General features: G+C 42.2%; 1 protein-coding gene across 1 annotated transcript in view; it reads left to right on the plus strand.

Annotated features, from left to right (window-relative positions):
- Positions 1 to 26,143, plus strand: part of TGDS (TDP-glucose 4,6-dehydratase) — a 63,786-nt gene extending 37,643 nt beyond the window's left edge. Inside the window, exons 7-12 of the mRNA XM_082247851.1 lie at positions 7,040 to 7,099; positions 10,102 to 10,145; positions 13,617 to 13,782; positions 24,609 to 24,667; positions 24,779 to 24,876; positions 25,992 to 26,143. Coding sequence (XP_082103977.1) covers positions 7,040 to 7,099; positions 10,102 to 10,145; positions 13,617 to 13,782; positions 24,609 to 24,667; positions 24,779 to 24,876; positions 25,992 to 26,059 — 495 coding nt within the window. The 3' untranslated portion in view covers positions 26,060 to 26,143. The remainder of the gene's footprint in view (positions 1 to 7,039; positions 7,100 to 10,101; positions 10,146 to 13,616; positions 13,783 to 24,608; positions 24,668 to 24,778; positions 24,877 to 25,991) is intronic.
- The last annotated feature ends 295 nt before the right edge of the window (positions 26,144 to 26,438 follow it).

The following is a 26,438-nucleotide window of genomic DNA, read 5'->3' on the forward strand; positions in this document are numbered from 1 at the left end:
TCGTTGCATTGTGTGACCTCAGCCCATACTCCCCTAGTAGTTCTGGGGGCATTTACCCACTATCCCCAGAAAAAACAGAGGGCTGTAATCTGTAACCTGGGACCCCTGTTATAGGGTCATCCTCCTCAGTCTTCAGCTCCATTGGGTGAGGCTGAAGCCTCCCTGTGTCCACAAGGACCTCTGTGTTTACTTTGGACTTTGTCAGTTTGTGCCCAATTACTTGAGCAATCTATTTGCAGAGGCTCTAAACACACTCCAGTGCAACTATGGTCAGAGTCTAGCATTGATCCTTCTGAGCCTTTTTCTCAAAGTCTGCCTAAGGCCCCTGTTATTATGTCTGATTCAAAGTCTGTACATATTACCCCAATGCGGTATGTACTCCCCCACATTTAGAGGATTAGCCTGCTGTTTTGGGCATAGAGCCTTTTAGAGCTTCTATAGCTTCAGAGACCTTCAAGCTACACACAGTATTTAGGTCAGAACTGGAAACAACCTGTAGGACTCTGGGCCCCTTTTCAGAATGAGATGAAGCTTTTTCCCTTTGAAAATTTTTTTTTTTTTTTTTTGCGAAGTGGTCTCTGCCTACTGTAGACATTCCAGTCATCCACTCTAACAAGCATAGAATCAAGTGGATTGATGGTCTTTTTGGCTTTAGAGATTTTACTGACAAGCAGTTACATTTCCTATTTAGATCTCAGTTTGCCTCTATAGGAGTAATCCTCCATCCTGTGTTGGCAGCAACTTTGACTTTTCAAGCCATGTCACAGTGGGTTAAATCCCTTCCATCACAAGGGCAGGCACTTGTGTCATGAAACGTTTGAAGCAAATGCCTGGAGCCCTGTGCTTCACCTGTGATGGCCTCCTAAATTCAGTTAAGCTGGTGTCTCCCATGTGACTAATGTCCATTCATATGCGTAGATAATTTTGGCTTCCTAATGCCTGGGACGCCGATGATGCATCCAAAGAACATCTGACTTGATTGCCCTTCAAGAGACAATATCTCTTCAGACCTGTTCTTGACGCTATCATCAGCAATGTCACTGTGATCTTGCCTCTACTAGAGGAAAGCCACCACTTTCTTTTAGCTGCTACAGCTGCATTACCTCATAGGAAAATAGAACCTACCTCCCATTCAAACTACAGGACTCAAAGCCTTAGGTCCTCTTTCCCCTCTTTTCAGCCCTCTGCATGAAGGTGCACCCCCACTTATGCATCGAGGGGCTTTGTTATCTGACTGTTTACCTACCAGGTTTTTGGATGTTTGGGTCTCCCTCTGTAGCCTTCAGATTTAGAACCCTGAGTCAGGCACCTCCTCCAGCTTCTCCTCTTCACTTTTTGTACTGCACCCCACTGTGCATCTTCCCAGATTTGTTTGTTCCCCACACCCTAGGACCTGATTCCTACTTTGGTAGCAACTGATCTTTGGGACTTGTATCCCACTCAAGCTCGAGCTCCTTCCTGCAACAGAATCTTTTTACCACTCAAGAGGTTGCTTGATTCCCCTCATCCTGTCATATCCCTCTAAGGGACATCTTGGTCCTACAAGAGCAAAGGAAATCTTACTGATCTATTCTGTGGTAATGATCTGACTCTTCAGTGACTTCCAACAGTTCCTGACCCTGCTAACCGAATTGGTCCCATCATTTTTCCCCAAAATCCTCATTGCGGAATGCCAAGATGGCCTCCCTGAAGAGAGTCTGTTTCCAGGATTCTACCAGTTTAAGCCATATGCAAGGTCCTATCATTTGTAAACCTTGTCTAGATATGTATTGCTGGGTAACCAAGCTTTGGTAGCTTTGGGCCGATTGCCCTGTGGACCTTTGACCCCCCCCCCTTTTTGTTTTGTTTTTTTTTGTACATGTTGCAGCTTGCCACCTCCCTTTTCAGGTTTCTGGGGTTGTTGGAGGGCTCCTTTTTTATCATGGTCTCCACTTCCATGTGATCTCCTTTTCAGCTTCTGTCTTTGTGTTAGGGAGCCTGGAACTTGGGCAATACACCAAGATGGTCTCCCTAGACTGTCCCAAGAGACTTTTCACTAGTCCCTGTTGGTGGATGGGATATTTCCCGAGCTAGGACAAGCTGAGACTCTGCTGCAGATCTTCCCCTAAGAGGAATATTGTATATATGGGGGCCTTTATGGAACCTAATCACTGGAGAGAAGGAAAAGATCCTTTTTTCTGTGGCCAAAATGCAGTCTTCTAGGGAAGTCTCCCTAGAGCCCGTCCTTTCTACTGTCCTCTATCAGAAGAATGTCCCTAGAACAAGCACTAGGATTTCTTCCCGATGCTCTGTGGTGGAGAATGCTGCTCTTTTTTTTAGGAGTAGGTTGCAAGAATCTTGAATCCTATAGTTGGTAAGTGTCTAGGCAGGTGGCAGTGTGCCTGTCACACCCTAGAAACACCTCTAACTGTTGGTTGGAAGGAGCCCTTCTCTTCCTTTAGCTCTGGTGTTCTTGCACATCAGTCCGGATTACAATGCATCCGGAAAGTATTCACAGCGCTTCACTTTTTCCACGTTTTTGTTCTGTTACAGCCTTATTCCAAAATGGATTAAATTCAATATTTTCCTTTTAAATTTCTACAAACAATACCCCATAATGACAACGTGAAAGAAGTTTGTTTTGAAATCTTTGCAAATTTATTAAAAATAAAAAATCTAAAAATAAATCACATGTACGTAAGTATTCACAGCCCTTGCTATGAAACTCAAAAACGGAAACCATTTTTATCCATTCACAAAAATCCTTGTATATAGTTCCTCTAAATAAGAAAACAATGTGACACCCGCCTTACAGGATACCATATTGGCAAAAACCTTTTATCTATTCACCAAACCCCATAACCTAAATCTCTTATCTATAGGAAATATAGATAGGAATATTGAACTCTTACTCTCCCGAAAGGAGCAAAAAATACAACAAAACCCCCCCCCCCCTTTCCCCATTCTCTTCCCAGAATACACCCCAAGTCTGATCGCCCCCCATATAAACCAGAGAATCAATACTTTTGAAACTGCTGTTAAAACTGAAAACTGAAGATCGTTTTATTATACTATTTATTATTTATTGTATAAACATGATTATTGATGATTCCTTTTCGACTATATAATTGTACTCTGTCACCACTTGAGCCTCTCGCCTGCCTTTTCAAATCGCACCCGGCACGGTAAGCCCCTGGACAGCCAGGGGTTAAGATGGAACCTTGGGACAAACCATCTCCCTCAACAAGATCCCCCTCCCGGAGATCTTGGTTCCTCCCCTCCGTGTCGGCAGCCAATACGCGAAGACGGACCACCGGATGCCCGCGCACCTTCGGGCGCATGCGCAGTAACCTGGGATCGCGCCTATTGCATAACAAGCCTAGTACGTGCGGGACCTACGGTGCCTGCGCGACAGGCTTTATAAGGCCGGGGAACCAGCGTCTCTCCACTACTCCTTCACACTAAAGGGACTGGAGAGACAGAACGGCAGCACGAGGAACAAACCACCCAAACAGTAAGTTTTTTTCAAAGGATGGTGTACCATCCACTGTAAATACCACAAGTCACTCAAGAATAAACTAAGCATTTACTAGCTCACTGGACTATATGTATCTTATTTCACAACAGAAAGTCTATTAAGACTGAATACCTGTGACTATTAATGATTGATATATGATATATATATATATTAACAAAGGATCTGGGAATATTTTTCAGTACCTTACCCTAAAGAGAAAAAAGAAAAAACCTCCAAAAAATCAATATTAAGGTGAACAGGTTACATCTACTGTAAGTACCTCACCTCAGAAACCACAAAAAACCTACTCCTATACCCAGCACAACCACAAATATTATATACATGTATCCTCAGATCTATTCAGCAAAAGAATAGGATACTACTCTCTGCACCCTATAAACTTTAAGAACATAAGAAATTGGAAGACAACCATACAGTAAGTTGTCAGATACTTATCTCAAAACCTATACAAACCTAGAAACTTACCTAATACATAATACATAATGTATACATATATATTCCTCAGGCTGCACCATAGTGGTTCTTGTTGCGAATCCATCCAGACACAAGGAGGCTCACAGGAATAGACAGAGAAAGTAGGTATATACCGAAAAATACTAAATAATAAAAAAAGTGTGTATATATATATATATATATATATATATATATATATATATAAAGACAAAAATAATACTTATCACTATCTCCACAGAATTGGTGATAACCACAAAAATCCTTGAAAAAGGCTACTCAGTAGCCGAAACGCGTTGGATAAATACGCTTTGGACCTACAGTTGGATCTCTGTGAACATATTTTTTCCAAGCAACAAGCCTGGAAAAAACAGAGAACAACTTTCAAAAACAAAAGTCACCTTTTTCACCTATGTCACGGATACTCTCCAAAACTTTACTTTCTTCTAAACACATTTTGGGTCTATAACCCAAACACCTATGCACTGGATATATGTATAAATAATTGTATCCAAACATTGTATATAAATAAATTTTGACTATTTTTATAAATTGTGTGTAAACTCACTTGTCCGTAAAAGTCCCACCCCCATTTCCTGGCCTGAGGCACCAAGCAATTCCCCCTTTAGACGTACAGGGACAGAGGCAAAAAACTACTACTCTGCTACAGGATCAAAAACGAACCCCCTCATGAAACTCAAAATTGAGCTCAGGTAAATTCAGTTTATTGGACATGATTTGGAAAGGCAAACTTCTGTCTATATAAGATCCCACAGTTAACTGTGCATTTTAGAGCACAAACCAAGCCATGAAGTCCAAGAAATTGTCTGCCAGACCTCCAAGATAAGATTGTATAAAGGCACAGATCTGGGGAGGGTACAGAAACATTTCTGCAGCATTGGAGGTCCTAATGTGCCTCCATCATACGTTAATGTAAGAAGTTTGGAACCACCAGGACTCTTCCTAAAGCAAGCCATCCGGCCAAACTGAGCCATTAGGGGAGAAGGGCATTAGTCAGGGAGGTGACCAAGAACCCGATGGTCACTTTGACAGAGCTACAGCATTTCTCTGTGGAGAGAGGAGAACCTTCCAGAAGAACAACCATCTTGGCAGCATTCCTCCATTCAGGCCTGTATGGTAGAGTGGCCAGACGAAAACCACTCCTCAGTAAAAAAACACATGACAGCCTTCCTGGAGTTTGCCAAAATGCACCTAAGGAACCTCACAGACCATGATAAACAAAATTCTCTGGTCTGATGAAACAAAGATTGAACTCTTTGGCCTGAATGGCAAGCATCATGTCTGGAGGAAACCAGGCACTGCTCATCACCTGGCCAATACCATCCCTACAGTAAAGCATGGTGGTAACAGCATCATGCTGTGGGGATGTTTTTAAGCGGCAGGAGCTGGGAGACTTGTCAGGATTGAGGGAAAGATGAATGCAGTAATATACAGAGACATCCTTGATGAAAACCTGCTCCAGAGTGCTTTTGGACCTCAGACTAGGGCAAATTTTCATCTTCCAACAGGACAACGACCCTATGCACACAGCCAGGATAACAAATGGGTGGCTACGGGGCAACTCCTATGAATTACTTTGAGTGGCCGAGCCAGTGCCCAGACTTGAACCTTATTGAACTTGTCTGGAGAGATAAAAATGGCTCCCCATCCAACCAGAAGGAGCTTGAGAGGTCCTGCAAAGAATGGGAGAAACTGTCCAAATTTAGTTGTGCCATGCTTGTAGCATCATACTCAAAAAGACTTGAGGCTGTAATTGGTGCCAAAAGTGCTTCAACAAAGTATTCAGCAAAGGCTGTGAACACTTATGTACATGTGATTTTCTTTTTAACATTTTGAATACATTTGCAAAGATTTTCAAACAAATTTCTTTCACATTGTCATTATAGGGTATTTTCTGTTGAATTTTGAGGAAAAAAATGAGTTTAATCCATTTTGGAATAAGGCTGTAACATAAAATGTGGAAAAAGTGAAGCGCTGTGAATGCTTTCCAGATGCACTGTATGGTATATCCTCATCCCTGCCTACCCTTTTATACAGGTATTGTTGATCATCCCACTTTCTCCTTGAGAAGGATTCAGAGATGGTATTCTTCATTTTTTTTCTATGCTGTGAGGGCTCTTTTACTTTACAAGATTAGATTGTAAAATCATTCCTTGTCATCAACCTCCCTTTGCCCTGTACCAAGGGTTAGGGGTGTTGAGGTTTAGCTTCCTGCTGGTGACTCGCTGGTCTTTCCTTTGAACATATTCTCTTTGTCTAAAGTTCCTTTCCCTGAAGTCAATATTTAGGTAGGCCAGGCTTGAGTTTTTTTCCAAACCCACCACTTTCATTCATTTAGATTTCATGCCTTCAATCAGAAAGGCTCCGTATCATATAGGTGTTACCTGGGTTGTCTGCATGCAAATGCAATCTGCCTCAGAAAAGCTACTTTTAGACTGACACCCACTCATTGAGGCTTTTTGATATTTACACAACTCCTCCCTAACGGAAGCCCGGTGTTTGCATTAGGGCTGAGAGTTTTTGAGAGGAGAACTGAGGCAGGATGCTGTGGGGTTTTCAGGAAGCTATGGTATGTACAGCCCCCTGCCTGCTCCTCCCACAAGCCATGATCTCCTTTTCCCCTTGCATAGAGAAGGGCCGAAATTAGGTGATGATGAGTCTAAAGTATGTAATAAAAACAGAATTTTTTTATTTAAAACTTTCATTAGCATGTTGATAAGGGGAAGTGAAAAAAAAAACAGGGAAGGCAAAATATAAGCATATTTAAACTTTAAGATTTAAAACATACCTAGAGACTAATACCGTATGCTTGGCACTAATGTTTACAGTACCCAGGTCTGAAACATTTGGTCTTCAAAGACATTCAGGATAAGGGCTCTAGCATCATTGTAGAATGAAGTTGCAAGGAAGATGTTGGCAGTATCTCTTGATATCGATTAATTCAGGTGTTGGTAATTTTTTTTTTTTTTATGTAATAAACCCTTGGCTATAGAGTGTTGAGTAATTGTCTCAAACGTCACCAGTCATTTAAATCCATTTCTTTTTCCAAAGTTTCCAGTTATTATTACCAGAAGTAGCAATGTCTATGGACCACACCAGTATCCAGAAAAAGTAAGTGTTCCTTAAGTCTACACCTAAATACATCTTATGTCCGATATTTCAAATCATTTCCTAGCCTTCTCTAAAAATAAAAAACGGGGTGACATTTATTGGTGCATATACAAATAGCACCAGCTCACAAAATACTATATATTTTTTTTTTTTTTCATGAATGTAGTATAATAGACTTACTTGGCCCAGTGCCCTAACTGTAACAAGGACATGGTTTTAAAATGATTTAACCTTAGGCTACTGCACTGGAGTAAAATGTTTCTGCCACTACACATCGCTCCTACATCCTCATTGTGTGTTTGTGTTATTACCCCATTTCCATTGAGAAGAAGACAGGGCCAGCTCTGGGTAGCAGTGACTCATTAAAGGCAATTTGTGAACTGTTATGCTCATTTATACACTCAAGCTGCAAGTGGTAAATACTGCAAGTGTGAAAGGTTGTCAACCGATTTTACAAAGTAAATAAAACATTATTTTTTTCAGGAGGAAAGAGCATGGGAATATAGGACAGATATCCTTGCCCTAGGCATATACTTGTAGTTGCCAATTTTGAAATTGTGGAAGCACAATATTTCCAGTTCTTACATATGAAAAGTTCTAACCTGTCTCATTATTGCTGCGAGTTATGAGCTTCATATATTCTAGCTGGCAAGATAGTTTATTGCTTTGGCTGGCTCGCTTCTTGCACATCTGTGTTATAATTTCTGACATAGTCTTTTCTATACGTTGCTATAAAATATTCATTTAATATGTTTGCAAATTAGTCTAGATTTCAATGTCTTCTACTCCCTTGCAAAGGTATGGGGTGGTAAGGTGTGTTTCTATATTGTAATTTTAGGTAACTGTGGAAGCATTAAAATTCAAATTCAACATGATTAACATCTGTTTTCCTCTTCTGTAATTCTAGTTTTATTGCCTGCTCACCACGTCTTAATTTAAGTCAAACAGTATGAAGCAGTGCCATTATGTGATGTTAATTGTGCTTTGCCGTTTCTACAGTCACTGTTGCTTCTTTATCTCCATGGGTCCTGAAATAACCCTGTGAAATTACAACTCTGTCATGCCCAAGTGTGCACTACGCTAATACATGCCTAATTGACAGGTTATGGTACTTTTGTTTACCCTTCCATTTGATTCTCTGAATTCTAAAGACACATTTCTCATTAGGTAGATTTATTTCTCCTGTAAAAGTGACATTTTCTTCTCTTTGTCGTTCATCAAATTCAGTAATTGATTCACGAATGCTTTTAGCAAATATTCTTTATTTCCTAATGTTACCCAAACGTAAATATTTGATGACTCCAATGCAAATATTAATTTCTTAAGTCGTTACTTACCAGAAGGTATAAAGCAGCCAAACTTTAAGAGATTGTGCTGCCTCACCCGACTTGCTGTGGTCAGTGAGAAGCCTAATTGTAAATACTCACCTTCCACTCCAGCACTGCAACATCTGAGCTCCCTTGCCAACAATAAGAAGCCTAATCGTAAAGTGGAAATGAAGACCCCAAATACTCACTTTCCACATCAACATTGCAACATCTGCAAGCTACCTCACTGGCATCAACATCTTTGAACGGCATCTTTCAGGAGTGGGGTCTTCGGCCGCCACAGTATGACGTAACACCTGCTCGTGCCATGGGCGCTTGTTCATCCCGGCACCAAGGCTTTTAAAAGGCAGATATGCTTTTTTGCAAAAGGGATATGCTATGAGCCTTCCTGCTCACAATTGCAGGGGAGGGGGCAAATTTACTAAAACTGGAGCACTCGGAATCTGGTGTAGCTGGGCATAGTAGCCAACCAGCTTCTAACTTCAGCTTGTTCAATTACGTTTTGGCAATAAAACCTGAAAAGAATTGTAAAGGCAGAAGGTTTTTTTTTTTTTTAACTTAATGCATTCTGTGCATTGAGCTAAAAAAAAACCTTCTGTGTGCAGCAGCCCCCTAATACTTACCTGAGCCCATCTTTATCCAGCGATGTTACAGGAGTTTCTCAACTGCCCGGGACTCCCCTACTCATTGGCTGAGGCAGCAGCAAGTTTGGCTCCTGCTGCTGTCACTGTCATTCAGCCAATCAGGAGATAGAGGGGGCGGGGTAGGGTCACGGCTACATGTCTGAATAAATGACTCAGCTCGGGTGCCCCCATAGCAAGCTGCTTGCTGCGGAGGCACTCGACGGGAAGGAAGGGGCAGGAGAGCCGAAGAGGGACTCCAGAAGAGGAGGATCCGGGCCACTCTGTGCGAAACCAACTGCACAGCGGAGGCAAGTATAACATGTTTGTTATTTATAGAAAAAAAAGCGCGAGACTTTACGATCACTTAAAAGCTGGTTTATATGCAGAGCTGCAGCAGATTTTACACTCTCCAATTTTAGTAAATCTCCCCCATTGTTTTACTTTGTAACTTTAGTTCCCCTTTAAGACTTGTACACATTAATGGACAAATCTTCTAAGCACAAGTTTGAATCTCAGGTTCAACATTGAGTCTAATCACGCCATAAGTGCATACACAAGCACACAATCAGCCATCATACAACAAGACAATTGATCTTGTCTTATTGATACCTAAAAAAGCAATGGCCATGCAGACATTGTCTAATCCTTCCCATTCAAAGGCTGCTTATCAGCAAATTGAGTCTAATCCGACTTTATTTAGGTAAAAAATGCCCCTTTTTTTGTTTTGACTTATCCAAGCGTATACAGGCCAGTCTCCCTAGTCTCTTTCCTCACTGTTATAACCTAGACTAAACTCTTGCCTTCTTGGCAGAAGTTATAATTCAGCGTGTGGCAAAAGGTTTGTTGTTATTTGTCAAGTGGAAAAAGAATGATCAGTACCACCTCTTTGAAAATATGACTTTCAGGTGGCAGTCACAAATTCTGTCTGTTACTTCATAGACTACTGTATACATTTGCTGTTCTGATTTTGTAAGTTTATAAAGTTATAAAATTGGATAGCATTTTTCCCTTCAACGTGTACTGATGTAGCATTTGTTTTCTGTGTTCTTAGGTTATACCCAAGTTTATTTCTCTGCTGCAACGTAACAGAAAATGGTACGAGCCCATTAACAAATTTGTGACTTTTAATGAGTGTCAACATAAAAACTTTTTGGACTTGATATGGATATTATTCCACCTGATATATATATTTTTTTTCTGTCCTCAACTGAGCTCACATTCCAATACTGAAACTATAATCTTGAGCTCTTTAAGTGTAATCTTCTTCTTTAAATGTTTTCTTCCCCAGTTTCTACCCTCTCCTCGGCAACCTAATGAAATTTACAAAAAAAAAAAAAACCTTTCCATTTCCACTACATATGTTATCCAGTGATGCGATCAGTAGGTCCAGTAGGTCTCTGTTTCTATGTGAAATGCAATGTAAAAAAAGTAAACTGATGCGCTAACCAATAATATAGATTGCTGCACCTGGGACTCCCTGAATTCCAGGAGATAAAAATGAGTGAAATGAGAAAAAAGTGTGCTTTCTCTAAAATAACTATTAGAGCTATGGCAAAGTTGTAAAGTGCTAGTGCTCTAATTGAATGTCCACAGCTGATGGCTGGTACTTCTCAACATGTGAAACAACACAACAATATATGCAATATAAATTAGTTATACCAAATATAACATTTCTAATAATATAAGTGAACATGCAAAAAATGTATGGTTGAATGAAAAAATTTCCAGAACAAAAAGTCCCAAAACGTACTTTTTGCGGGTTGTTTAATCAAAACTATCCCAAATGGTGTGGAGAGCTGAAAGGATACTATTTCAAAGCCTTCAAAGTGCTGCATGCATCACCATCCTTCTCCGGAAATAAATGGCCACTTAGCAGACCTCAGCGGTCAAAAGGCATGTATATGGCCCTCAGCTCAATGGCATTAATCTTTATCACGGTCTTTGTAGACCCTTGACAGTCAGAGGCCGAGTGGGCAGGGCGGTAGACGCTGTCAGCAGTGCGGCAGCTCCGTCCAGTCCGGATGAGGGGCGGGGGGTGGGTGACAGTGGATTGCACAAGTCTGGGCTTCTTGCTGTCACACCTGCAAAGTTGCAACTTTTGGTTTTTGAAATTTTTTTTTTAACTTCACCATATTATTTTTCACCATACATTTTTTGCATGTTCACTTATATTATTACTAATTTTAGATTTGGTATAACTCTCTTTTATTGCATATATTGTGTTGTTTCACCTGTTGAGGAGTATCTGCCATCAGCTGTGTACATTCGTATAGAGCACTAGCACTTATGTTTTTTTGAACTTTGCCATAGTTATTGATACCGCAGAGCGGTCTATCCTGCTGGACGTCATATGACGCCCAGTCAAGATAGAGCAACCACTTTGCGGCCGTCATTTTGCTATATGATGGGCGGGAAGTGGTTAAAGTCCTCTGCCCCAATGTAGGCAATGGACTGGCTCCTGTGAGAAGTTATGCAAATGCCTTGATGGCTGGAAGTCAGTCTGAAAGGGTGGGCATCCCATGACAGTTTGGATTAGAATGTAGACCACCCTAGGTAAAACCCACATATAATGCTAAGCCTCCATTGATAATAATATTAATATACAAGATTTATATGGCACCAACAGTTTGTGCACCGCTTTAAAAAATGAAGGGAGACAGTACAGTTACAATACAAGAGGAATCTGAGGGACCTGCTCATTAGAGCTTATAATCTAAAAGAACTAAAAACCAAAGCATGCAAGGGACAGGCTGGGGAGGAAAGAATGAGATGATGATCAATGTCCTTCAGCCAGAAAATGAGGCAGGCTCGATCTTACATGCTGCAGCTTATAATACACGCTGTGAGATTTCCCTTAGATCTTATTCTGGAGAATCAACAGGAGATGAGGGGAAATCTAGGTGCATTTGAGAATCTTATTAAAGCTATGGACCACCTCCCTAGAAATATTTACATAAACATAATTTTGCAAGCAATGAATATATATACTTTATTTTATTAAATTTGATTGCCTCATACATGAATAACATACATAAATTAAACACTCTTAACAAAAAAACTCACTCCTTTTTCATGTGAAAAGTTATAGCCACTCATTACTAGAATATAATACAATAATCTTGTGCAAATTTTAAACACAATTGAATTCACACAAGACTACACGCAGTAGTAAGTGGCAAGTATGTCCTATTGCTGATAGCCGCCACACGTGTCCCAGGGCAGTCCAGAGCCCGTAATCAAGATGGCAGACAAAAGTGTTAGTGCGTGGATGGAACAGCGTGTGGTGATGAAGTTTCTTGCGAACGTAGACGTAAAACCCGCGGATATCTACAGAAGACTTTAAGCACAGTACAACGATGCGACGCTCAGCCGCAGTAAGGCATTTGAATGGTATAAACGTTTCAAAGATGGCCATACGTCTGTCAGTGACTATTATGGGTCACAGCCCACAGCAGTCATTCCTGTGAACATTTAGCGTGTTGAATACCTGATCCTGGATAATCGCTGTATAAACTGTTGTGAGATTGCTCCAGAGGAAAATCTTTCTGTGGGAAGGGTGAACACAATCATTCACAAACATTTGCATTTTTGAAAGGTTAGCGCACGATGGGAACCAAGACAGCTATCTGCTTTTGACCAGCACAGAAGAGTTGAAGTCTGCACTGAGTTGAAGGAGCATTTTTACAGGCTAATTTCTCCAGGACCATGCACAAGCTCATACTACTCACTGCACTATGTGCACATTACAGTAACTTGGCTGGGAAATCTTGCCACATCCCCCCTACGGCCTGGACCCCGCTCCCAGTGATTTCCACCTGTTTGGACCCCTAAAAGAATTCCTCAGAAGTAAACATTTCAGCAATGATGATGAAGAGAAGCAGGCTGTCCTAAGATGGTTCAGGCGTATTGACAAATATTTTTATGCTGAAGCTTTCCAGGCATTAGTTAAAAGCTGGGATAAGTGTATAAAAAAGCAGGGGAGTATGTTTGTTTGAAAAATAAAAGCAGTTTCCACTCCTTGAAATATGTTTTTATAATATAAATTCAAAAGTCCTTGTTTGACTTGACTGCCTCTTGTATTGTTTTTTATCGTTCTCACACGGACCCCCTAAAACACATCTATGAACCACTTAGGGGTCCATGAATCCCAGGTTAAGAACCCTTCTTCTAAAGTAAACAGATTTTCCCTATTGGGGAGTTGTCATAGGAATAGATGTCCCAATTGGAGGGTTCCCCTCTCTTCTTCTAATCTGTAGGGACCTTAATGTGGAACTAAACCCAATGATTCATCGTTTTCCCAAAATAGTTACTTTCAATGCATGCCTTGAATGATAACTGTCACGGTTGCTAGAGTGCTTATGTCAGCCCTCACCCAAACTTTTAAAAGTGGCTGGTGTCATAGCTAGTCACGTGCAGGATCATGACATCTGCAGGTAAAACCGAGGCTAAGATTGTAGCTTTCTTGGCTACAAAGAATAGGAGGGTTCTCTGCTGCTCTTTATTAGATGTATTTTAACCATTTGAAAGTTTCTAGAAACTATCCAAATATTTTTCTTTTTTTTGAAGCTGCATCCATGGAAGTGGGAGACAGACCAGGAGTTTTCTGTATGCCTCTGATGTTGTAGATGCATTGCTGACAATCCTAAAGGCTGGGAAGGCTGGAGAAATTTACAACATTGGTTCAAGTTTTGAAATATCTGTATCCCAGCTTGCTAGAGAACTAATCCAAATGGTAAGTCCAAAAGTAATTGAATGTCTTTTTTTTTTTTTTATTAATTTTATTCATATAACTGTTTTTTTGCGTTTTGGTTTTTCTGCTATTTCTAGGCTATATATATATATATATATATATATATATATATATATATATATATATATATATATATATATATATATATATATATATATAACCCTGTTTGACCATACTTTTTATTCTTTTATTCTTTGCCCTTTTGCACTTTACTTTTTTGACCATTCCAGAAATACATTTTTTTATATTGTGTGTGTTTTATATATATATATATATATATATATATATATATACTGTGTATGTGTGTGTGTGTGTGTGTGTGTATATATATATATATATATATATATATATATATATATATATATATATATATATACTGTATATGTGTGTGTATGTATATACTGTATATATGAGATGACTTCCAAAACAGTGGTTTTACATGTGGAGGCCACTGACTTTTTTTTTTTTTTTTTTTTTTTCCCTACTCCTCTTTTATGACTGGTTTGCTTTTGGCCAGGGTCATTGTCACTGCTGGTAGCATGAGGTGATACCTGGACTGAGGTTGCATAGGCAGTCAAGCTCCTCCAGGATGGCACATCAATACGTGCCATTTCCAGGTTTGCTGTGTTTCCCCGACACAGTCTTTAAGAGCATGGAAGAGATTCTAGGAGACAGGCAGTTACTCTAGGTGAGCTGGACCGGGCCATAGAAGGTCATTGAACAATTAGTAGGACCGGTATCTGCTCCTTTGTGCAAGGAGGAACATGATAAGCACTGCAGAGCCCTACAAAATGACCTCCAGCAGGCCACTGGTGTGAATGTCTCTAACCAAACCATCAGAAACAGACTTCATAAGGGTGGCCTGGGTGCCTGACGACCTCTAGTGGGCCCTGTGCTCACTGGCCGGCACTGTGGAGCTTGATTGGCATTTGCCATTGAACAACAGAATTTGCAGGTCCGCCACCAGTGCCCTCTGCTTCTCAAAGATGACAGCAGGTTCACCCTGAGCACGTGACAAACATGTGAAAGGGTCTGGAGAAGCTGTAGAGAATGTTCTGCCTGTAACATCTTTCAGCATGACCGGTTTGTTGGTTAGTCAGTGATGGTCTGGGAAGGCATATCCAGACCTCTACAGGCTAGACAATGGCACCCTGTCCATCATTAGGTATTAGGATGAAGTCCTTGGACCCATTGTCAGACCTTATGCTAGTGCAGTGGGTCCTGGGTTCCTCCTGGTGCACAACAATGCCCGGCCTCATGTGATGAGAGCATGCAGCCAGTTCCTGCGAGGATGAAGGAATTGATACTAATGAATTGTCCCCACGCTCGCGTGACCTAAATCCACTAGAAACAAGAAAATCCCCAATGGAGTGGGACTATAAATGCCACTAGACACTAACACCAAAGTAAAATATAATAAACTTTATTACACAAAAGGACAAAAAGACATACAATAAACTATGTTACATTTGTAAACTATATGTTACATTTGTAAATGAACGAAGAGGCTGGTTAAAATTGCATGCAATGACAGATCATATACCAATCAACATTGAAGACACTCAGGTGCACATGGTGGAGTGAACCAGAAAACGACCCTACGCGTTTTGGGTTACATACACTTCTTCAGGGGTCAACCAAAGTTCCAAACCCTCAATGTGCCTGCAAATATTGAAAAGCTTAATAGAACATAGAAAGATATATGACACATTTTTATTAGAGGTGTACTGGTGATAAGTACCTACCTTCGGAGTCTTCATGGGAGAGTGGGATGATCTGTCGTTAGAAACGGTAAGAATTACCGATGAGGGAGGAATGCCCAGTTCCAATGTAACCCATCAAGGGCAAATCTAGGCGAAAATGAAAGATAGTAGCTGCATTAGAGGCCCCAGGGGTGCCACGATGATCCAATATTGCTCAACAAGGACCACTCCAGAGGAAGCCCTGCTGGTTTATGTGAACAGGTATTATCAACCTAAATAAGTAAAGAAGAAAGTAATAAAAAAAAAAAGGGGGATATGTATGAATGAATGGATGTAAATATTGATGGTGCCCATCAATTAAGTTTGAGAGTCATACTACCTGTAAAAGGTAAGTAATTGCAGTGACAGAGGGTCATAAGAAATGAAGTATGAGTATCAGTCCAGTATCTGATGTATCAGAAGTATGAATGTCTAGAAGGAATGAAGAGGAATTTAAGTCTATCTGTACTGCTCCGTGATGCCCTGGTCCAGATCTGGGAAGAAATACCCCAGGACACCATCTGTCGTCTCATTATATATATATAATCTCTATCAGCGCTGCTCTTAAACCAAAAATAAAAAATTAACACTTAACTTGTGATATGTTATAAAATATTTACTAACCGTGTTGCTACCCCTGGCAAATACTAAAGTGCATAAGTGGATGATAAATGCAAAGTGATCTGTTATATTACACCATGAATCTAAAGTGCTTATAGCAATACCTGTGATATACACTTAAATATACACTGCCCAGGAGATCGCCAATCACTTCAATGTGGCCCGCCACAATTGACTGGGAGCAGGGCTGAATGAGGGCACCAGAAGGGAGATTCAAGAAGTGATTGGCGATCTCCTGGGCAGTGGATCAGTTAGTAGATGAAGGCAGTCGAGGATGAAGTAGCGTTGAAGGTTTGTGGAGATGAGGAGCAGGTAATCCCGGAGCATAGGAGAATCTGAGGGAGAGATACGGTGGAGTGACTCATTTCCCTGGAGGAGGTGCATTATCGTACTGCCAGTTTAATCCGGTTGGGCTCCTATCTTACCTATTTCTTGTAAGTAGGGAGGAGAGAGGGTAGCACTGTTTACAACACTGGGCACAGCGAAGAGCACGAGTGTGTTTTACCTTCACATTGAGCACTTTTCACCTTATTTATGGACTGCATAGGAGTTTTATAACAGGAGGACTATTCAACTTAAGGAGGAATCATTTATGGACGCTTTGCACTAGCACATGTCACTTTGTTTATTTATCTTGTTAGATATGAGATTGATTTGCCATTGTATTTTATTTAAGTGTATATCACAGGTATTGCTATAAACACTTTGGATTCATGGTGTAATATAACAGATCACTTTGCATTTATTATCCACTTATGCACTTTAGTATTTGCCAGAGGTAGCAACACGGTTAGTAAATATTCTAAAACACACATATCACAAGTTAAGTATTCATTTTTTATTTTTGGTTTAAGAGCAGCGCTGATATATATATGTGTGTGTGTGTATATGTGTGTGTGTGTGTGTGTGTGTGTGTGTGTATATATATATATATATATATATATACCCCCTGAGGGAACCTTTCCTTTTCTATCAGCAGCAGCCCTTTCTTTGCACTGGGCACCTACATAAACTATAGACACTTTCCTAAGCGCAGGTATATCTTCCTTTTTGTATGCATAATACAAAAGCATGTGGGGGCCAAATAAACTAAGGATCGACCGATATATTTTTTTTCAGGGCCGATACAGATTTTTCAGTTACCCTTCAGGCCGATAGTCGATATATTGGGTGCCGATATTCTGTACATTTAAAGTTTTGAAAAATCAACACAATCTTGGACACAAATCTGGTACTGAACATGTTAATGTTTATTAAAATATTTAACATTAAGGGCTCGTTCTGCACACCATACCTACCTGCAAGAAAACTGATGGGAAAGCCGCACAGATTTCCCTTGCAGAGACATGTTTCACATCAGTTTTTATGCGCAATTCAGTCAGTTTTCATGCACGTTGTGTGGTGTTAACAGGGCACATAGAGAAGAAAAGTAAAGAGCAGAACTATTGTTTCTCTATCGTTCATTGACGGACGCAGTCCTCTGATTCATATCAGTAAGGTTATAATGCCCCCTACAGGAGTAGGACACTAGCAGAAAAAAGTTCTGGCTACGCCTATGGGCAGGCCCGGAGGATACACCCCCTCTCTTCCTGCATTGGATGTCAGTTTTTAATCTGCCTAGTCAAGAGTAAGGACCTAGTTCCTTGCTGGGATCTTTGGTCCTGGCATAAAACAGTATTTTTTTATGTAGATGTTTTTTTATTAGCTAGCTTTTTCTCCCAGATTTTTTTCCAGTGAGATCTTCAAGCAACTATGCCTGGATCTGGGTGACGGGCTGGATAATCTAGATCCAGTGGTCAGCCCAGCTGGCCAGCGAGCTCGTGCAGACCTTAGCTGCATGCTGGGTCGGCCGCGACATAGTCCCACTGGATGGGGACTGGCCCCGCGAGTTAAACGTCTCGCAAGGTCGCACACGACAGGGTCTAGGCCTATGTCGCAGCATTCCTATTTGACTGTCAGCCCCCCCACTTCATCGGAGAGGGGTCCTGTCAGGAGATGGCGCTCGCTTGTGTTCCCAGTACGGTGAGTAAACGTCCCCCCCCTCTTCCCTGGCAGATTTTGGGGTGGACGAGGGCTCCTCTTTGGGATGGTCGGACCCTCACACTCCTGGGTCTCCCCCTGTACTGTTGTGCAACCCCCCCCCCCCTCCCCTTCCCACGTGGGGGACTTTTTGGCCTATCTGGGGCTTGGACCTTGTGTGCAGACCACATTGGGGGCCCGAGGTGCGCCGTTCGTGGCGCTCGGTCAGGGGGTGGTCCTCGGTTCCTCCAGGGCTTCCTGCTGCAGGATGGTGTAGTAGGGCTGATGGGGGGTCTCCTTCCAACCTGCGCCTGTCCCTGGACCGGTTAAAGCGGTTGTAAACCCTAAAATAAAAAAAAATAAAAAAACCTGCAAGACAAAGGCATAATGAGCTAGTATGCATCGCATACTAGCCCATTATGTGTAACTTACCTTAGAACGAAGCCCCGAAACGGACCCCCGGACATCGCTGCGAGCGCTGCCATGATCCCTCGCCGTCTCTTCCGGGTTCAGCGGCTCCGGCGCGGTGATTGGCCGGAAGAGACGGCTCCGGCGCAATGATTTGCCGGAGCCACAATGAGGTCACTCCCGCGCATGCGCGCGGGAGTGATTTTCCGGCAAGCTCCCGGCAAATAAATTGAAGGCCCCCCCCCCCGGACCTTCAGAGCGCATGCGCCGCTCGCGCGAGCGGCTGCATCCACTGTAAATATCTCCTAAACCATGCCGATTTAGGAGATATTATTTGTACCTACAGGTAAGCCTTATTATAGGCTTACCTGTAGGTAAAAGTGTCAAAAAGCGGGATACTACCGCTTTAAAGGGGTCTTCTTTGGGGCGGTAAAATAACTTTTCCTTCAAGGGGTGATTGGTTCCGGTCATGACTTCAGAAAGTTTTCAGGGTTTTTACTCAAACCTGTTCACATTCCCCAGGAAGAAAGGCAAAGTGCATCCAATCCTGGACCTCAAGGCGCTAAACTGCTTTGTGCAGGTACAAAAGTTCAGAATGGAGTCCATTTGAACGGTGGTGGCATCTCTGTGTCAGGGGGATTTCCTCGCCTCTATAGACATCAAGGATGCCCATCTTCACATTCCAATATGTGCCAGTCACCCGCATCTTTTCTCTTTGCTGTGGGAGAGGAGCTTTATCAGTTTGTGGCATTACCTTTTGGTCTAGCCTCTGCTCCTTAGGTCTTCACAAAAGTGTTGGCTCCGGTGCTAGCCTTGCTACGCCAACGGTGGATTGCAGTACTGAGCTACTTGGATGATCTCCTTCTGTAAGCGGAGTCTCCTTCTGCTCTGGTGGAGAACCTGGAGATCCCAATACCAATTGTGGCTGGATTTTGAATTGCTCTGGTTCCCGCCACAAAGCTGGACTATTTGGGCCTGACTCTGGACTCGGCTGTAGCCAGAGTGCTCCTTCCTCTGGATGAACTCCACACATTGCAGGCTGCAATTCATCCCCTGCCGTCCAACAGATGGTGATCCCTCTGGATTTGCATGTGGGTGCTGGGCCTGATGGTCTCTCCTTTTTTTGAGGCGGTTTAGTTTGCACAGTTCCATACGAGGTCCCTGCAAAGTGAGATTCTGACCAAGTGGGACAAGACTCCGCAGTCTCTGGGCAATCATATCCAGCTGAGTCAGGGAACAAAGGAGTCCCTAATATGCTGGCTTTGCTCTCCGGCGCTTCGGCTGGGAAAATCCTTCCTCCCCTTGTATTGGACAGTGGTCCCCACAAATGTCAGCCTGTCTGGCTGGGGAGGCGTCCTCAGCAAGCATTTTGCTCAGGGGATCAGGACGCTGGACGAATCCAGACTGCCGATCAATGTCCTGGAACTCCGAGCAATCCGACTGTCTAGACCAGTGGTCCTCAACTCCGGTCCTCAGGGCCCACTAACAGGCCAGATTTTAAGTATTACCTTGGGGAGATGCAGACTAGAGTACTGCAATCACTGAGCAGCAAATTATATCACCTGGGATGTATTTCAGTTATCTTGCAAATCTGGCCTGTTAGTGGGCCCTGTAGGCCAGGGTTGAGGACCACTGGTCTAGACCATAGGACGGCTCATCTTCAGGGATGCCCGGTGCACATTCAATTGGACATTGCCACAGCTGTGGCTTATGTCAATCACCAAGAGGGCACAAGAAGTGCCCTAGCGGCTCTGGAGGGGACCGGCATTCTAAGGTGGGCAGAGCGGTTCGTTCCTGCCTTCTCCGCTGTACACATTCCTGGGGTGAAAAATTGGCAGGCGGACTACCTCAGTCGGCCGGCGTTGGACCACAGGGAGTGGTCCCTTTATTCAGAGGTGTTTCAGGAAGTCAGACTCTCTATTTGTGCTCACGGATGGACCTCGAAAAGGGTTGTCCACTTCATCTGCGACCATTTCCAGATGGATCAGACAGACGGTGGTTCAGGCATATTCAATCAGGGGTCAGGTTCCTTCTTTCCCTGTCAAGGCACACCCTACTAGGGCGCTTAGTGCCTCCTGGGCTTTCTGTCATCAGGCGTCCAGTGACGCAGGTTTGGCAAGGCGGCCACCTGGTCGTCGGTGCACAAATTTACAAAGTTTTATAAAGTTGTTGGCATCTGTGGATGCTTCCTTCGGCCACAATTTTTGTAGGCTGCTGTTTAAGAGGACCTGATTCTCTTTGAGGGTGTATTGTTTTTTTCAGGTGGGCTCCAGTTGTTTTGGTTGAGCCACTGTTGCCTGGTTGGCTAATGTTTTAGCCTTGGGATTTTTTTTTTTTCTGTTTCCTTCCCCTCATGTTTGACTGCTTTGGGTCATCCTAATTCAAGAATGACAGGAGCTGTGTCCCTCAATGAACAAAAGAGAAAATGGGATTTTTGACTTACCATAAAATCCATTTCTCTGATGTACATTGACGGAAACAGCACCCACCCCTCTGTGTGGAGTTTTAATTCTCCTGACACAGCTTGTAACAAAACTGAGTGACTATAGCCGGGAGAGGGAGTATACCCCCTTGGACTTCCCATGGGTGTAGCCAGAAGTCTTTTTTTTTTTTTTTTCTGCTTGGTGTCCTCCTGTAGGGGGCAGTATAACCCAATGGTCAAAAATGACAGGAGCTGTGTTCGTCAATGAACATCAGAGAAATGGATTTTACGGTAAGTCAAAATCCAATTTTTGCAGCATCCTGCTTTTCCAGGATAGAAACATGCTCTTCCTGACTTCCTGTTGGGTCGTTCATTCATTCAAGCATCTTCAGCACTCTCACACATAGGACAGATGACACAGATGAGTCGTAATGACTCTAGTATCACTTCCTCTATGGGGAGGAGGTTCTCGATGACCTTGGCTACAATGTCCCACGGATCAGCAGTAGGACAAGAATATCCTCCATATTCACCTGAATAGATTTTAAGAGTTTGCTTCTGTTCCAGCATTCTTTGCAGCATGTGAAGTGTTGAGTTCCATCGTGTTGGAACAGCCTGAATCAAGTTGTTTTTGGATAGGCCAAGGTCTTCCTGAATGCACCTCAGTCGCTGCTTGGCAAGGATTGAATGGTGGAAATAGCCTGCACTCCTCTTCAGCATGCCACTTATATCAATCAAAGCCCTCTGGCTTACCATACCATCATTTACCATAAGTTGCAGGGTGTGTGCCATGCAACTGAGGTCTGACACTTCAGCAAGCCTCATTCCATTCACCATGTTTGCTCCACTGTCTCGAAGCACAAGCATCACTTGGTCTTTGTTTGTTCCCCACTACTCAAGCATGACTAGAAACATTTCTCTAATGTACTCCCCAGTGTGGGGGTCCTTGCATCACTTTTTTGTATTCAACACCAATTGCCTTTTTGTCCATCCGCAGTCAATGAAGTGGCATGTAAGACTCATTAGTGACTCTGTTTTTCCTGACCTGCAGTCAGTCGTGAGCGAGAGTGAGTTGCCAGCATTCTCTGGTTGTAGCATAGTCTTTACTTTCTCAACTACCTTTGGTAAATCTTTCCCAGCATTTGGGTTCAATAATACTTTCCACTCTTCAGTGTGTACCTTGGCTCAGCTATGGACATAAACTGCTTAAATCCAGAGTCAGACACCTTTGTAAATGGCTGGTTATCAGTGACCATAATCTCTGATTACTCTGTCCAGCAGTTGGGATCTTCCATCTGAATTTGGCCACCTGTTTGTTTTTCTGAAACATATCTGTTATTGTTGTCTTGGATAGTGAAGGTATTTCACTTTGTGATTCAGTTTGTTTTTTCTGTGCTTATATAATTCAACATGATGAACTCTTAGATGGACCCAAAGATTTGACCTATTTTTGTTTTTTGCAGTTGCTGATCCCATGCTCACATTGTTTGTGCATATGTTGCACACTGCTGCATTTCCTGGGGATGGTTGAGACGAGAAATAGTCCCAGACCACCCTTTTACTTTTTCTGTCTGCATCCATCTCCATTGCAATTTGAAAGGGAGTTGATACTGAATACAGATAAGTTTAAAACAACTGGCTGGCACAGGAGCTGTGGGGGGCTGGCTGGCACCCTGGTTTAGGTGGCTGGCACCCAGCTGTGGGTGGCTGACTGACACTCTGCCGTGGCTGTCTGGCTGGCGGGCACTCTTTGGTGGGTGGGTAGCTGACTGGCTGGCACAGGGGCTGTGGGTGAGTGGCGGCTGTCTGCATCCATCTCCATTGCAATGTGAAAGGGAGTTTATAATGAATACAGATAAGTTTAAAAAAAACTGGCTGGCTGGCACCCTGCTGCGGGTGGTTGGCAGGCACCCTGCTGTGGCTGTCTGGCTGGCAGGCACTCTGCTGTGGGTGGGTGGCTGGTTGGCTGGCACAGGGGCTGTGGGTGGGTGGTAGCTGGCTGGCGTATCCTCCATGGCCTGCACTGTCCAAGGCAAGGGAGGCGGCCCAAGAAGCCAGAAAGTGCAGGCCCAGTGCGCGGAGGCGCGTGGCGCAATATACGCAATGACGTGTGCCCCGTGCACAATATCTGTCATATCTGTAATTTTCGTGACCGATACTTAAAAAAATGAATATCGTCCGCCGATAATCGGCCCCACTGATAATCAGTCGATCCTTAATACAAACTACTGAGTACCATTTAGATTTGCTGCAATGAAATTTCAGCAAAATGACTGGCCTGCTGCCTCATTTTTTCACTTTGATTTTCAGGCTGTCTTTAAATTCAGCCTTCTGTAGGTTGATAATTTTCATTTCCATTAAACAATATGGCATCCTTTCATTCCTAACACATTACCCAGTCCATATCAGTATATATATCCAGCATGAGATTTTTCCATTGAGATGTAATGTGTTTTCAAAGCGTTCCTTTAATTTTTTTGGGCAGTGCGCATGTTATTTACCTGTGAAAGCCAAAAGTCTTGGGGCTGCTGCTGGGCACCATCACCTTAGATGTGAAGTTGGCAGCCTCAGCAGACTCAAGAGTTGTCACTCAAGTGACACTTTACAGTATTCCCCTTCTCTCCTTCCTTAGCAGCTACATGAAGGATTATTGGTGTAGGGAGGAATGGAGGAGCTTTTGAACCACTGATAATTAGATACCTGCCATGCCATGAGAGAAATGGTATAGGTTTGCTGACTTGTCCTTGTGAAAACATGAAGGATTGTTCTACTGTTTTCAATACTTTGATTTATTGACTTGGAATGTGTATGGGAATGAGGAATTCTGACTTTTCTACATTGTTGCTATATGCTTGACATAGCTAGGCAAGTACCAGGTTCGGACCGTGTTTAAGTCCATTGTGTCCCTGTGGAGATTCCAGGCATAGGTTATAACAGGACTGCACAAATTGCCGAAAACTGCAAAAAAAAAATGATTCTGGAAAATGTTAAAGTTGATCATGAAAATTTCAAGTTCAAATTCAAGTGGCTTTTTAAACTGAAATGGCATAATGAAGTTCTATGTTTTACACCGTTTCTTCCCTAAAGCTGAAAATTTTTATGAATGAACATTTTTGTGTGCGAGAGGTCATAAATCCTATGCTTTCGCTGTATAGGTTTTTTTTATGGCAGTACATATTTCAATTTTATTTTCCTCTAGAACGGGGGGGGGGGGGGGGGTCTGTAAAACAGCAGGTACACTGTTCTTTTTCTTTTAAAATGCCCAAAGCTACATTTTTCTTAGCTGTGAATATGTATTATGTTCTTCACCAAAGATGCATGAATTTGATTGTGACATCTTGCAATGTATGAGTAAACCACATTACAACACTTTGAGTAGGCAATAGTTCCATATTGCTAATGACCTGCTGACTAAAATATTCAATATTTCAAAGGCAGAACAACCACTTTGTGTGCAGAAATAATGCCCTGAGTGATGGTAGAGAAATTTAGTACTGAAGAAGAGGTGTATAGAGTACATTGGTCACATATGATCATTTAAATCTAAAAGTAAATGTGATTTATTATCTATCATTTCTTTTTTTTTGCCTTCCAAGATTCAACATACATCTTCAGAAAAAGAAACAGAATGCTGGATGGATTATGTGAATGACCGGTAATGTGTTTTAAACAGCTATTTGTTAATTATGGACATTTTTCCTTCTGTTCTATTTATATGCTAGTTTTTAAATTTAGGCATCAGGTAAATTGATTTTTCTTTTTGCAGACCTGTCAATGACCTTCGATATGCAATGAATTCAGAAAAAATGCACGGTTTAGGGTGGAGGCCTAAAGTACATTGGAAAGAAGGCATTGAACACACAGGTATGTACTTTAGTTTTTACTGTTGACCCACCTACTGTTTTTTGGCCTATATGTGGACAAACTTTGTATAGACAGTAATCTGTGCAGAACAAAACTATCAGCTTTTAAATCTGTGGACAGTTACAATTCTTTCCTTTTCCCTTTTCTCTCTTCTCTGGCTCACTTGGTGACCTGATTGGCTAAAACCCAGGCAGACAGTCCCTGCTAAGCCAACCTCCTTTACTTACCCAAGCCCTGCCCTGTCCTGTCCTAAAAGAGAATAGGGCTTATTCACAGCTATTCACTGGTCCTCCAACGGCCATGAACATGTTTTATCCTATAATTGTTTCTCTAAAGTTTTAATATCCTATTGTTTCATAAGAGTTTTTTCATTAAAATTTTTATTTTAAAACAACCCCTAGAAAAAAAGGCCTTGCCTTTTCACACACTGATATTTTCAATAGAAGTTTTTTTCTTTTTAGTAACCCTTCTGTGAGTGCAGTACAGGGGCTGCTGTTTCTGATCTCCCTTCTGCCTAGTTTCCTGGCTGTTATGCTGATCCAGTTAGGTCAGTCCTTTTCTGGGACTCAAATCCTGGAATAAATGTGTAGATCAGGAAACTAAACTAACTTTAAGGTCTCTGCTTCGGCATCTATGCCCCCCATTTGGTGTGTACCACTGAGGGTGCAGGTCAGGCTAGGAGTTCACGCTGAATCCATATAATTCACAGAACAAGTAGAGATCTCAGCCACCATGAGGTTACCTCCATGACTAAGTCCCAGGGGTGGGGTGAAACATGTCGGGGGCGTGACCTGGATGGATTTAGGCTGAGGTTACCATCGCCTAGTACAAGCTGGGCTTGTATGGCGTGTGTTGGCTGATATTTTTCTCCACTTGTTCTGTGTAGTTTAGGAAAGTCACACTAAAGTCACAAAGTCTAATCTGGCTTAGTATCTCATCATATTTAAGTGGCAACCAGTCTACTACTTTAGGAAGGTGCTGAAGAATGGCAGCGTACATATCCCTTTCAGTACACCTTTCCTTTCATTTTGACCTGACAAACTTTGTGGTATAAAATGTGTTTTAAATGTGAATATAGTCACAAATTGGTATAGTGTTTCCTCTTCTTTTAACAGTTGCATGGTACAAACATAATTTTCACAACTGGAAGAATGCTGAGCATGCATTGGAGCTGTTTTGTTGACGTACAAAGCAAAGACTTTTTGGAGAGAGCGGCGGATTGTGGGAGCAAAAACAAATAGTAATATAATTCCTCTCCTGAACAAAACATACCTTTTAACAAAGTATAACATTCAAGAAATAATTGTAAACCTAAATACATTTTTAGTCACTTTACACAATGACCTCATCAGGTAAGTTTGATACTCCGGATGAAGAAGTTCCCTAGAAGCTGGCATTTACAGGTTACGCAAACCATCAGTGTGTGCACCAATCTTTAGAAAATGTCGAGTGTGGGTAAAGTGTTTTTTTTTTTTTTTTTTTTTTGTGAACACACTAACTTCAAGGTGCTTCTCCTAAATGTTGGATAGATAGATTTATTTAGTAATTCGCTTTCAGGTTTC

This window comes from Pelophylax lessonae (genome assembly GCF_965119305.1).
Source record: "Pelophylax lessonae genome assembly, chromosome: 2".
In the NCBI taxonomy this organism is placed as follows: domain Eukaryota; kingdom Metazoa; phylum Chordata; class Amphibia; order Anura; family Ranidae; genus Pelophylax; species Pelophylax lessonae.